Source organism: Trachemys scripta, chromosome 5 (genome assembly GCF_013100865.1).
Source record: "Trachemys scripta elegans isolate TJP31775 chromosome 5, CAS_Tse_1.0, whole genome shotgun sequence".
In the NCBI taxonomy this organism is placed as follows: Eukaryota; Metazoa; Chordata; order Testudines; family Emydidae; genus Trachemys; species Trachemys scripta.
The window spans coordinates 32475714-32489361 of record NC_048302.1 but is presented as its reverse complement, the minus strand read 5'-3'; the positions used below and the strand labels follow the sequence as shown (position 1 = coordinate 32489361).

At 39.6% G+C, this 13648-nt stretch overlaps 1 protein-coding gene across 3 annotated transcripts in view; it reads left to right on the top strand.

Annotated features, from left to right (window-relative positions):
* Positions 1 to 11091, top strand: part of ELOVL6 (ELOVL fatty acid elongase 6) — a 138106-nt gene extending 127015 nt beyond the window's left edge. For all 3 annotated transcript variants that reach the window (XM_034772342.1, XM_034772344.1, XM_034772343.1), the window contains exon 4: positions 4723 to 11091. In XM_034772342.1, coding sequence (XP_034628233.1) covers positions 4723 to 5147 — 425 coding nt within the window. In that variant the 3' untranslated portion in view covers positions 5148 to 11091. The remainder of the gene's footprint in view (positions 1 to 4722) is intronic.
* Positions 11092 to 13648: the final 2557 nt, after the last annotated feature.

Genomic DNA, 13648 nt, shown 5'->3' with positions numbered 1-13648 from the left:
TCAGCAGTGCTGGACCATGAAGTGCTCTCTCAGATATAGTACAGGCATTGCCAATGCAAGTTTCCCCATACTACCCTGCTAATATACCCCAAGCCTGATCTGGACAGGTGACATATAGGAATGAAATTGTAGATCTGTCTTCAGTCCTTGGTCTCTTCTGAGATGGCTGATAGGTGCTAGTTAGTGTTTGTGGTTTTGGTTATGTGGGCACCTAGTGACCATCAACTCATTGAACATAACTAAAAATCAATTGCTTTTGGGTAGTCTGCTACCAACCAGGGCTGGGTATCGGCCACTGAGCTAGTGACCATGACTTCTTGACTGAAATTGAACAACAACCAACATACAGATATACTTAAGGTCTGATACATCCTCTGCTATGAGCTTTTCACCAGTAAAATGGCATTAACCTCAGTGGAGTTACTCTTCGCTTATATCAGCGTAAGTGAAAGCAGAATCCAGCCCATACTCCTGATGCAATTTGTTCAGAATAAAAATAAAGTTCAATAGAAATTCCCAGAATGTGCAACCAGAACAAGTTATCCAGGCTGGAGTATAAGGAGAGGAAGCGGTTGACTACTCCATATGGCCACGGGACATCACCCTAAAAGCCACCTAGGATCAGTAGAAATTGGGGGGTGGAGAAGGAATCAAAGAGGTTCCATCTAAAAATAGAAGTGCTTTTAGGTCCAGGTTCCTGGGGCTATTCAACTTTGTGCAGCTGGTAGCTCAGGAACATACATATTAGTCAGCAGGTGAAGAAAACCTGATGTAACTCATTGTTCAGTGCCGTGCCCCGTGTTGTCTGCAGCAGAGATTAATCTGTTACAGCTTTCAGCCAGGGTCCTTAAACTCAAGCTGTTGAGGTTCACGGTTAAGCTCTGTAGGTCACAGGTTCAATGGCCAAGAATAGACATCATACTGACTGTATCCAGTGTCAAGGGAAAGTTGCATAGCCTTGGGCTTATCACTGTACTTTGACTGATTGCATGGGGACAGGTCCTGAACCCAGTATAGAGCAATACACTAGGTTCCTCCATAACCTTATCTAGGCCTGTCCCATAAATAACCACAAAAAACTCCGTCAGACTGTACAGGGTGCCCCATGTCTGAAGCAGTCAGTCATTACAGATAAACATTAATAGAGTGATTTGCAGGGTGACTCAGTGTCTGTCTTACTGTATATAAATCTGAAAACCACAATAACATCAAGCTATGGAAGCAAGAGGCTTCAGGGCCTATTCTACCTCAGTTCTGTTTTATTTGTCCGTATTTTGTGTGTGTACACACAGGAACATTGTGGTTTCCCCCCCTAAACACACCAGAAACCTAGGTTGACAGTTTGCTTCTTGCAGACAGAAAATAAACACCTTTATGATAGTATTGTAGTTCTTCCACCCACCCTCCTATTGGAGGCAGATTTTGTAAATGGTTTTCTCTCCAGCAGTTTTTGTAAGGCTGTAAAGAATATACTTGCTATGTTTAGTACCAAGCCTGTACTTTTGCTGCTCATAGGACTTCTTAGTATGAGAGAGAATGGTCTTAATACAAAGTAGGAGATAACAATTCAGTAGTCCTCCAGTTCACTACTGAGGTTGCAGCTTACTGAAACCTCACAGAGCAGCAGAATTCACTAAATACAGATAAACAGCAGGAATAGGTTTGTATTTCAGCAGCAAACTCAGTTCAGTGGATTTCCGATTAGCAATTTATCAGCACATGAGACAAGAAGACACACGGCCCCCTTCATGCTGTTTCAGACTCTTTGGTTTCTTATTGTTTGAATTACGCGAAAACCCACTTAGATTTGGTTTTGTTAAAATTAGGAACTATCTGCTAGAAATATAGGTTCTAACCAATGTGACTCGGCATTCTTGCAGCTAATGTAGCAAACAGAAGTGTGTGTAACTGTAGCATTAGTACACCTCTACCCCGATATAACGCGACCCGATATAACACGAATTCGGATATAAAGTGGTAAAGCAGTGCTCCAGGGGGGCGGGGCTGCGCACTCTGGCGGATCAAAGCAAGTTCGATATAAAGCGGTTTCACCTATAACGTGGTAAGATTTTTTGGCTCCCAAGGACAGCGTTATATCGAGGTAGAGGTATATGTACAGGGCCGCCCAGAGGATTCAGGGCACCTGGGGCAAAGCGGGGGAGCTGCGGCGCTTGTACTCACCTGGCGGCAGTCTGGGTCTTCAGCGGCGGGGGGCCATTCAGTCGCTCCGCGTCTTCAGCAGCACTGAAGGACCCGCCACCGAAATGCTGCCGAAGACCCGGAGCAACTGAAGAGCCCCCCGCCGCCGAAATGCCTCTGAAGACCCGGACCGCCTCCAGGCCTGGGCTTGCGGGGCAAATTGCCCCACTTGCCTCCCCCGCCCCCCATGGGTGGCCCTGTGTATTTAAGGCATAGGTTTAGTTCCACCCCCTCACTAACGTTCATCTTTTGGATTTTCCAAGGATATATGCACATATAAACACACTTTGTGGTTCATGCTTTACACTTTTGCCCCCCTATAAATCACTGTCTGTAAGAAGAGCATATGCATATAAATAAAATAATTAAGATCAATGCAGTAGTGGCAAACAGCAGGAAGAGAGGAAAGAAACAGTAAGTGGAAAGAAGACTAAAACATATTTCTGCAGCAATCGCATGAGAATTTGGAAGAAAGGGATATGAGGTATTTCAGAATTACCCCGTTTTCTCTCTAAAACCAGGAAGTGTTTAGACATACACTCCCTCTCCAGTGGTACAGGTTATATATACAGTAGCATTTTGCATAGTAATAAGTGAATGCAGCTGTTTCAGGTTGATTTGCATAAGTACCAAGCATTCAGATACTTATTCATACTGTTTGATGCTGTCACACTAGTCAGTCAATCCAGAATGACTCCATTGCCATTAATGGAGCTACTGAGTACAAAATGTATTGACCTGAGTCTTAAAAAATGAGTTCAAACTCTCATGAGAGCAGGTTCTCCCTTGAGATGTCTGGTACTTCCTGCTTCAGTTTGGCTAGAAACAGCAGAGGACTTTTCTTTTTATGATTTCCATTATTTAGTACTTTTAGTCAAGCTACAATGACAACCAATGGCAGAAAAAAAGTCCCAGAAACTTTTCAAAACCTCAGACATGGTTGGGTGCGAGCTCTGAGTGAAGTGTCAGTGGAAGGTGCAACCGAGATTCTCAAATATAATTAGTGATTTGGCTCAGGTTTTTGCGGCATCTTAAATGGACCTTATTAACAGAAATTGCTGAGCACATGCCCCTGAAAATCAGCCCCGTTGCAGGTGTCCCAAGTTGGGCAGCCAAAAAACTGAGGACCCAAAGTCACTAATCATTTTGAAAAATTTGACTGTATTCATTGTTTTATGTTATATTCCCTCCCCCTCCCCCTTCCCCATCCCCCCAACCACTACAGTCCCTTTAACAATACTGGCAGTTAGGTTCAAAAAATTCTGCTTGCATGGAGGGAAAAACCTAAAGCCTTTTGCAGAGAGACTCACTTTCTTTGTTTGTTAATGACTTTTGTGTAGATCAACAGTGAACGATTTGACAATAGTTTGCTCAAGTTATAATATTCTTTATACAAACTCCACAGACATGTATATTAAACAGATTTCTTAATAGTTATACAGACACAGAACTTTGCTACAAAAACATTTTGTATAGTCCCTCCTGTTCCTATTTATATTAACACTTAGTACCACAGATGTCTAGATATTTATTGGTGAGAACACAATGGCACAAACTTTTCCCTGAGTTACCCATGACTGTCACTGCATTGTGTAACTCCACAGAGCCTGATTCTGCTCTCACCCCACTGTAATTCCACTGGCAAACAGACCCAGGAAAGGATGGGTCCATAAGGAGTTTTCTTCACTTTGTCCTATATGCCAGGATCCAGTGATACAAAATCTTTGTGCTCTGTGATTGAAATTTTCAAACCTGGGGGGTTGGGGTATCTAAATTTGGGCACCTAAATCCATATTTAGGCACCTAGTAAAAACTGACTGAGCAGCTACCACTCATTGACTTTCATGTGAGCAGGGGTTGGAAATCAGATAATTTCATTCATGTGCTTAAATATAGGATTAGGGGTCTAATTTTAGGCACCTAGGTTTGAAAATGTTGACTTGAATTTTCTGCCTTATAACCTCAGGGACAACACATAGTCAGTCTTCCCTTACTATAATTAGCTTTTGGTTTGTTACACGTGGTTTCCTGGTGTCTGTTAAATACCACTGTTTCCTGACATTGCATCAGACAAATGGACATTGCTTGTGCTCAGAACATCAAAACACAAGTTAAAAATACAATGCTTACGAGAGACTTTCACAGATTGCCTCCTGAGCAGAGAATGTCTTTAAATTAAGCAGTAGCATTTTAAAATAGCAGTTAGTCATGTCACAAAGATTGGATCCTATGTTCTTTTCGAACAAAGACCCTACCAGTGCAGACAGTGTTTGGACCTGGGAGTTTTGGTTCCCAATCATAAAGCTAAAGGGACACTTGTAAAATCTGGCTCTGGACATACATACAGAAGTTGTTTCTAAATTCCAATAAAGTTATGGGGTATTTAGATCTGAGGTTTTCATCAGTGCCCCAAAACGCTACAATCTAAACAACTTCCCACCATTTTAAACTTGGCAGAACATTAGAATTACAAAGTAGTTTGATTTGTTTCTGATATTTTCCCCCCTGTCTTCTCTCTTACAGGAGATACAATATTCATTATTCTTAGGAAACAGAAACTCATCTTCCTGCACTGGTACCACCACATTACGGTGCTGCTTTATTCTTGGTACTCTTACAAGGACATGGTGGCTGGCGGTGGCTGGTTTATGACCATGAACTATGGGGTCCACGCCGTTATGTACTCTTACTATGCCTTGCGGGCTGCTGGCTTCAGAGTCTCACGCAAGTTTGCCATGTTCATCACCTTATCACAGATCACTCAGATGTTGATTGGTTGTGTAGTTAATTACCTGGTCTTCTCCTGGATGCAACAGGGGCAGTGCCACTCCCATGTTCAGAACATCATCTGGTCTTCTCTCATGTACCTCAGCTACTTCGTGTTATTCTGCCATTTCTTTTTTGAGGCCTACATCGGCAAAACCAGAAAAGCAAGGAAGGCTGACTAGTGGTATAAAGAAGACAGAAGCCATAGCTCAGGGTCATCAAGAAAAACAAAATAAAAACAAACAAAAGAAAATGGCACAAGGAAACATGTATGGTGCAGCTAAAACTCGGCAGCTTAGGGACAGCTAGGTTGGTTTAAACCAGTAAGTTTATGATCCTATCATGGTGAGGACTCACTGAATTCTACTCCATCTCAAAGGACTGCTGAGGAAAGACATCTTCCTTCTTGTACCTGTCAGCTCTGAAAAAGGAAGGAAAATAACATTTTGTGGGAGGGAAAATAAGCGTTGTTCTTCCCCAAAGATGGAAGAAAGACTTTTATTAAAAACAAATTATTTCTATATCCTTTCTAATCTTTTTTCTGCATTAAATTTGAACAAAACAAAGCAGAGAGCAAACTGTTTGTGTCTATGATACCAGTACAGTTACAAAATTAAAAACTTTATCCTAAAGGGTTGACATGTTTACCCCAAAAATGAAAAGTGAATGGCTATCTTGAATGTTTATTATGGAAAGTCATTGAACTCCATTGCAGTAGTGAATGTAGTGGATAAAAGATTGATTTCCCCATTCTGTACTATGCTGTGCATGCAGATCTGGTATGCAACATCAATGCTTTGAGCAGGCAGAGGGGACCAGTAATTTTACAAGATTTTAATGTGATGAGATGTGCTGTTGTAATACATATCATATCTCAGAGAGTGCTTTCTCCAAGTGCATCAAAGTCAAGGAATTTCTGCAGCAGAATAATACAGAGGGTTAAATCAATCTCTGTTAAATCACTTGGGGCTAGCAACAGAGCAGTGGGTGGGGAGGGTGAGGGAGAGAACCCCCAAATATTTTTAACAATTAACTGTGAGTCTCAGATTAATCAGCAGTATAATAGAAGTTGAAGAAAATGAAGGTGGGGAGGAATCAGAAGAAAATCTAGAGAGCTAGAGATAGGCACTCTCTCTATCTGCAGAATAGAGCCCTGTGCTATAGCACATCTTTTATATTTTTGTGAACTTCAGAAAAAGATCTCTGCAACCTTAATAGCATTCGGCAGGACTGTATGTGACCTTGGGTAACACTGTGTTTCTGCATTTGCTTCATGAGCAATGCAAAGATGTTTAAAGTGCCCTCCTCTGGTCATGTGGAGATACTACAACAAAACATACTTGGAATAGTTTTTCTTGAGACTTGTATAGAAAAATTAGTCTAAATGAAATAATTTTGCTGCAACCGCTTAACTCTAATGTCCGGAGAGAATTATCCTTAATTAAGAACAATCTGTACTGTAGCATCCGGCTGACCACTTAAGAAGACATCCTGTTCTCAAGTCAGCTACAGATAGAAGAAAAGGTATTTCACTCTGAACCTCAGAGAGAGTTAGTTGATAAGAGCCATATTCTTTCAAAGAAAAGTAGATTGCATTATCTGTAACATTTCAGTCCTTACAAAGCCAAATAAAATGTGTACAAGTTCCTAGTATTTAAAAAAAGCAAGTATGTAAACTTGATGTTAAATGTGTTAATGTAGTATTCTAAATTGTATCGGTTTGGTAGTTTGACTAAACAATTAGAAGAACTAGATGAACAGAATAGGGGTTGCTGTTCTGCATAGAATATACACAACTACACCCATATACATGTTATGTGACTTGTCAACAAGAAAAAAGTCCAGTGGAAGAGAATCACATTTTCTGGTTAATGCAAAAGTTGTCATTATCTTTCTTGCTTTAATTTGAGATTGTACAGTACAAAGTATTATTACTATTATTTTGGCTTTAATTGTGCTGACATTCATAAAAACAGAGCTGCTTAATATCCTATTAGAGACGAGAAGGGCTTTCAGTGTCTCATTATGTGAAGAAGAAAAAAAATAAAGTTACATTCCGTATTATGTGAATGCTTTTAAAAGAATCAGAAAGTCCTTGGGGGCCTACCCATAACTATAACAAGCAGAAAAACAAGTTTACATGTGTGTTACTTACGTTATTGATGTTCTGGCCTTATTTTATGGTACACAACCAAGAGCAAAATGTGATATTCAGTAATGAAGATAACGTGAGCTTAAATGATAGAACTACTGTATAAGAGCTATTAGACAAAAAGAATTAAATGTGTAAACGGTGGTATTTCACAGATTTGGAAGTAGATAATTATAATGCACAATAAGCTGTTTTCTCCTGCTTAATATTTGCCCGGGCTTAAAGGTAGAAGTAACTGAAGAGAAGCAAAATCATTAAGGATGAAAAAGACAAAATTAAACTTGAATTCAGTCAGAACAGAAGCATCAGTAACAAGCCAACAATTGTGCCATTCAGATGTTGAGTTCTGTGTTTCTATGGTCTCTAATCATTTCTATGCAGGCTGAAATAAAAAGGAAGTGAAAGTGACCCACATGTCTTTTGAAATTAGGGGTGAAATCCTGACTCCACTGAAATCAATAGTTTTGCCATTGACTTGAATGAGGCTAACATTTTCACTCTATAATGCCACTTCTTTTATCTGAATAATGGGAAAAATTGCATTCATTTTAATTTATTTTATGTTTATTTAAAGGCTCAATAAACATTACAAATAAGAAGCTAGACCATAGATAGGTGAAGTATTATGGGCTAATCTCAGTGGTTTAATAGAGGGGAAATAATACAGTAGACTTTTTTAAAACAATTATTTCTGTGCAGTATTTTCAAAAAATATACAGTATTTTACATATTTTGTTTAATTTGTCAAGATGAAAAACAAATGGTACTGTATTTAAACATACAGGATGAGATTGAAATCCTGGGAGTTTTGCCATTTACTTAAACAAAACCAGAATTTCACGCAGTGAGTAATACTTTACTCCTCTACGAATATATCTACAGAGCAAATGAAGTTGCGAGTATAGCATGGATAGGCAAAGATTAAAGCTAGCATGGGTAACAGTAGTGAAGGTGTGGTAGTAATCCAAGTACATATCGATATCGAGGTCCCCAAAGTCAATGGGAACTAGGGTGACCAGATGTCCCGATTTTATAGGGACAGTCCCGATATTTGGGGTTTTGTCTTATATAGGCGCCTATTACCTCCCACCCCCATCCCGATTTTTCACACTTGCTGTCTGGTCACCCTAATGGGAACTCAACTACTGAGTAAAGTCTTCATGCAAATAAATGGGACTACTCGGATAAGAACTACTTATTAATGGATTGCAGGATCAGAGTCGTATTTGGCAGTATATTTGAGTAAATTGACGGCTGCACTGAAAATTGAACGGTCATTTGCTTTATCTGATGCCATACCATGGACTCATTTACTTATGTCTTATTTATATTGCAGTACTGTATAGTAGAATTTTTACTGATGAAGTTTCACTGGATTAAAATGTGATAGTCTCAATTCCTTTAAATTAGATTAAGTCCAAATACAAAAATCTTTGTTTTTATTTTTAGTTTCAAAAAAGCACACATCCCCTTCAGGCCCCCGTCATTTATCCTAATAACATCAGGGTTAAACCTATGGGGCCAGCTTCAGTCCTGGTGTAATTCCACTGAAGTTTATGCAGTATTGCCAATCCAAATTGTTCAAAATTCATGAGTCAGGCCCTAAAAATCATGATTTAAAAATAATAAGTGTTGGGTTTATTTTTCTTTGCCTTCAGCATTTTGAGCCTTAGGGGGTCACAGTTTCAACCTCTACTCTACAAACATGAGGGTTAGAGACTTATCTTTTTTCAATAAAAGCTAAGACTCTGTTGTAGTCACATGACTCCAGGAGCTTAGACTGTAAGAAAAACACTAAGTATTGTAAACCTAGGATAAAATAATGACAGTTGGCAGCACAGTTCATGGGATTCATTTGGCCTTGTGAAGTCAAGGAAGTTACACCAATTATGAATTCAGCCCACTGGGGCCAAATTCTGTTCTGATTTACACAGGTATAAATCCAGTATAATTTCACTGGAGGCAGTGGAGTTACTCTAGATTTACACTCATACAGCTAAGAGCAGAATTTGGTTCTTGCTGAGCAGTGATATTGTATAGTGACTATTTAAAGAAAATATTTTCAACTGGTTAATAAAAATGTCAAAAAGTAGGGTAAGTCTGAAAGTTCCTTAAGCTGTGCCTGTGGGAAAATAACCCATGCTTACAAACATTTGTACATCAGAGTCACAAATGATTTGTGTCTGATCTCCCAGATAGCACATAAGAGTGACTGGATGCAAAGGAGAGCTACGCCCATGGAGCCCACCAGGAGAAAGTCACAGTAAACTAACTGCTTTTACCTTACAAAATAAGGACACAGCCATGCAGATGGAATACAGTCAACAAGCAACCTGAGTAGTTGGAATCATGGATTAGGATGTATGTTACAGTAGATATGACAAGGCAATCCTTTCCTGTTTTCCAAGAAATGATAATTACTGATAAAAGCCATTTACAAATCAGGGTGCTTAGGACATTAGATGTGAGAGGTTAAAATGTGGATTAGCAACCTTTCTAAAAATTAGTCTAATGTAAATGGGGTGTATCCTATATAGCTTATACTACTGTGGCTGGTGGAAAATGCTTCGGTGAAATGGTCTGTCCCTACACAATTTGTTGAGTAGTTAATTGCACAGTGGCTCCTTGGTCCCACTCAAGTGTTTGACAACTTCAGAATTGTTCTATGATTTGTTTGACCCTGAAGACTTGATTTCCGTATGTTTCTTCTCTCTCATAAAATTAAGTCTTGGGAGAATATATTAGTTGACAAACACTTAAGTGAGCTAAACTCCTCCTGTATGCAGGTAATCAGTTTTATGTAACAGACTGTGTAAAACACAAATGATTGTGACTATGAAAACAGCAGCCTTTGTGGCAGGTGCCAGATACAGTATGTTAGTGCAATGTGATGTATCAAAACAAGTTAATTGTTTGCTTTCTGTCCTGTATTTCAGAACCACTTATAACAGTATAATATATTTATATACAAATAAATATAGGTATACTTTATGTATAGTAATAAACTGGCTTTGATAGAGGAAGCAATTTGAATGGATGATGATGAACTCCAGCATTGGTGTGATGTCTCTCTCCTTCAGGGTCTGATTTGAAGCCCATTGAAGTGGATGAAAGACATCCATTGACTTCAGTGGGCTTTGGGTCAGGCCTTTACAGTCCAATCCTACAACGTGATAAAAGACCTAAATCCTGCTAAGCTCAATGGGTGTTGAGGTTGCTCAACACCTCCCAGGCCCTGAAGACACAAGTCATTAATCCTTAGCCACATTACCCTCCCTAAATGAACTGCAGAAATTATAAGGAGAAATCGTCAATATTTTTCTATTATTTTATTTCTATATCGCTTATGTTCATTTAATTAAAGACAAAAGACCCAGATCCTGCAACTGGATCCATGCCCATGCAGAGCTCCATCGAAGTCACTGTGGCTGTACATGGGCAGAGAGGTCTTTACTCACTTGGACCTAGTTGCAGGATCAGCACCTAGCAGGTTTCAAGATAACCAGCTATACCAAGTTAGATCAGCTTTGCAGAGTGAGTTCTGCAGCTTGGGCGGTAATGGGCCTTTCCTAAAATGTCAATATCTCAGTGGAGTGCTGCATTTTGCCAAGTTGATGTGTTTGAATCTATTTCCTATGGGACATACAGCAGTATTCCCCTTACATCATGATATTCCCGAGAGCTCCCACTTCTTCCTAATCCTGGGCAGCTTCAAATAGGTCCATCTGCCAAAAACCAAACCCACCCACCCCACAGCTCTGATTGACTTTTCTGCTTTCTCAAAAGCCAATACACCTTTTAGGCTTCTTGGAGTATTAAACCTCAAGCTAGATTGCTATTCAGATAAGATTAAATGTGTACAATAACTAGGAGAGAATAATAAGAGAAATATCTTTATTTTGCCATTTTCAAATGGATATTTCACTACATAAAAGGAATTTTATTTTTTATTTTTTGGGAGGGATATTGCTATTCAAAATAAAATTTTAACTTTTGGTTCAAAATAAATTATTTTTCTGTGTTTTATTTTCTTATATTATCTCTTGGGGCAATAATTCTGTCATGTGTGGTTATAGGGTGACGTAGGCAATTCTTTGGCCATCAAACTATGGTGTTCCTATTGTATCTCACTTCATGCCCCCACCCCACTATGATTTTTATACAAACACACAAGCATCTTTATTCTTTCCAAGTATATAATGTGTGTATATTTTAAATGTGCATAAAAGGAATTTTTACTGGTAATGGGTTTCAAAAGGATCATAATCTTTTGATTTTACCTTTAGAAAAGCTCGATTCATCATGTTTATTTTACATTAAAGGCCAGATTTAGGGGCAAGTGACCCAGGCGACTGCCTGAGGAGCTGGGCTCAGGGTGCTGTTTTTGTTGTTAGCAACAAAAGGGAAAATAGAATGTTTGAAGTTAAATGTTTCTGGTAGTCTGTATTCAAAAGTTGAACAAATGGAGTGTGGGAGGTGTTAAAGAACCTTCTTGCCTGGGGTGCCATTTGGTCTAAGACTGGCCCTGTTGCACTCTGAATGGAAAGGTGGAATGCACAGACACAGAAACAGTCCTTTGAGAAACTGTACAGAAGACTGAAAGAGTCACAGTAACTTCTGCTGAAGTTTTCTGAGCAGGTCTCTCTTTTCTGTATGGAGTTCTTCCCAACCTCCATGTGCCCTTTAAACCCCTTTAACCATCAAACAGTGTACTCAGCCACGCTGACAGTTCCAGTGGACTTCCCACACACCACCCCCTATTTTATTCTTCCTACCCCACCCATCCTCAGAAGAGAACTGCTAGCCTACCACATGAGAGTTTCAATAAACAGCTCCCCCGGCCGCCCCCTCACACACACACACTCAGACTCTGGTGCAGTTTGGAACAATGCTTCTCTTTTTAACAAAACATTAAACACAACATTGTTTGCTCCAGGCCTCAGTACTGGCAATTGCAGTCTACACTACCACTGACACACTCCACTACTGAAACATGAACACCTTCTTCCATAGCCCTACATCAACAAAAACACACATGTTTTTAAAATTTTGCAGTTAAATCAAAGCCATATTTAATTTAACTAATTATGCTAAACTTTTAATATACAAGCATATTATTTTGCCGGAAAATAATCATACTTAGCTCTTACAGTGCTTCTCAGCCACCGTTCTCAAAGTACCTTACAATGGAAGGTAACCATTGTTGTCCCCATTTCACAGATGCGGAAACTGAGACATAGAGCAGTGAAGCAACGTGCCCAAGGTCACCCAGCAGGTCAGTGACAGAGCCAGGAATAGAAACAAGGTGTCCTTAGTAATGCTTTTGTCACTTGGACCTCTAAAGACTTGGACTTCTGTGTATGAAAATTCAAGCCAGCAATGGGTTTAATTCTATGTTGATTAAGTACAAGAAACTACTGCCTCAAGACAATATTTATGTGCTAACAAAATCTCACATAATGTCCTTAAAAGAGAGGGATGATTATATTCTGCCCTTAACACTGTGCTGTGGCCAAGTACTGCAGCCTATGTGGTATGTAAGAGGCCCTTAGGAAATGGGACAACAGTAGAGATGGGCCAAAACGAGAATCTCTTATCTAAGCCCCTTGGAATTTGGGAAGGCAGGGTAGGGTCATACTTGAATACCTCTATGTTTATTCTTCCCAACAGCTTTAGATCCAGGATAGAGCCAAAACCAGTGGGGTCTTATTTTCTGGGTCACAGACAGATTTTCTGCCAAAAATGGAGAAAAACCACCTGGAGAATGGCTAACCTGTTATGTTTTTCACCATCTGAGGCTACCACCACCTCTGAGATTTCAGTGTCAATAACCCTGAACTCTTGACTTCATTCAGCCTTGAACCTGAATCTAGAAATCAAACCTAACCTAAGTCAGATGCAGAGCCAAAATGCACTCCCCTTGGGTGCTTTTTCTGAGAACAGATTACACCAGTGGGCCATCTGGAAGCAGAAATCCTGACACTCTACAGGAAGCAAAAATAGAAAGAAAAAAAGTCTCATTGGGCAGTTAGATGTACAGTGCTATATAAAATGCTCAGGCAAACCACTCGAAGTTTAATCCTTTGACAAAAAAGGATATTTCATAATCTGTACCCACACGTGCACACACCCCGGAAAAGCATTCATTTGACCATTTGTTTGGAAATGGACAGCAAGAGTTAAAGCTGGAGCAAGATCATCCCTTGGTCAAACCATAGAGCCACTCTGCATTCCCTTGCTTTTGTAAACTCATCAGATTTATGGGGTCAATTTTCAAAGCAGTACGCGGATTATTCAACACAAAATACAGCTCCTGTTCTTGCTGATGGAATTAATTCCCTCATCGCAAATGGAAAATGTATCCCTTACAGCTTAGCTTTTGTCTGTTTGTTTAATGATTAGTCTTAACTAATGGTACAAATAGCACAGGGCATTTTCCCAAGTGGAATGTGGTTTTTGTCCCCTCAGGTGCAGCAACAACCATCTTAGCCTTCTTGCACAGTAACTATATCATATTATGTCAGTATTATG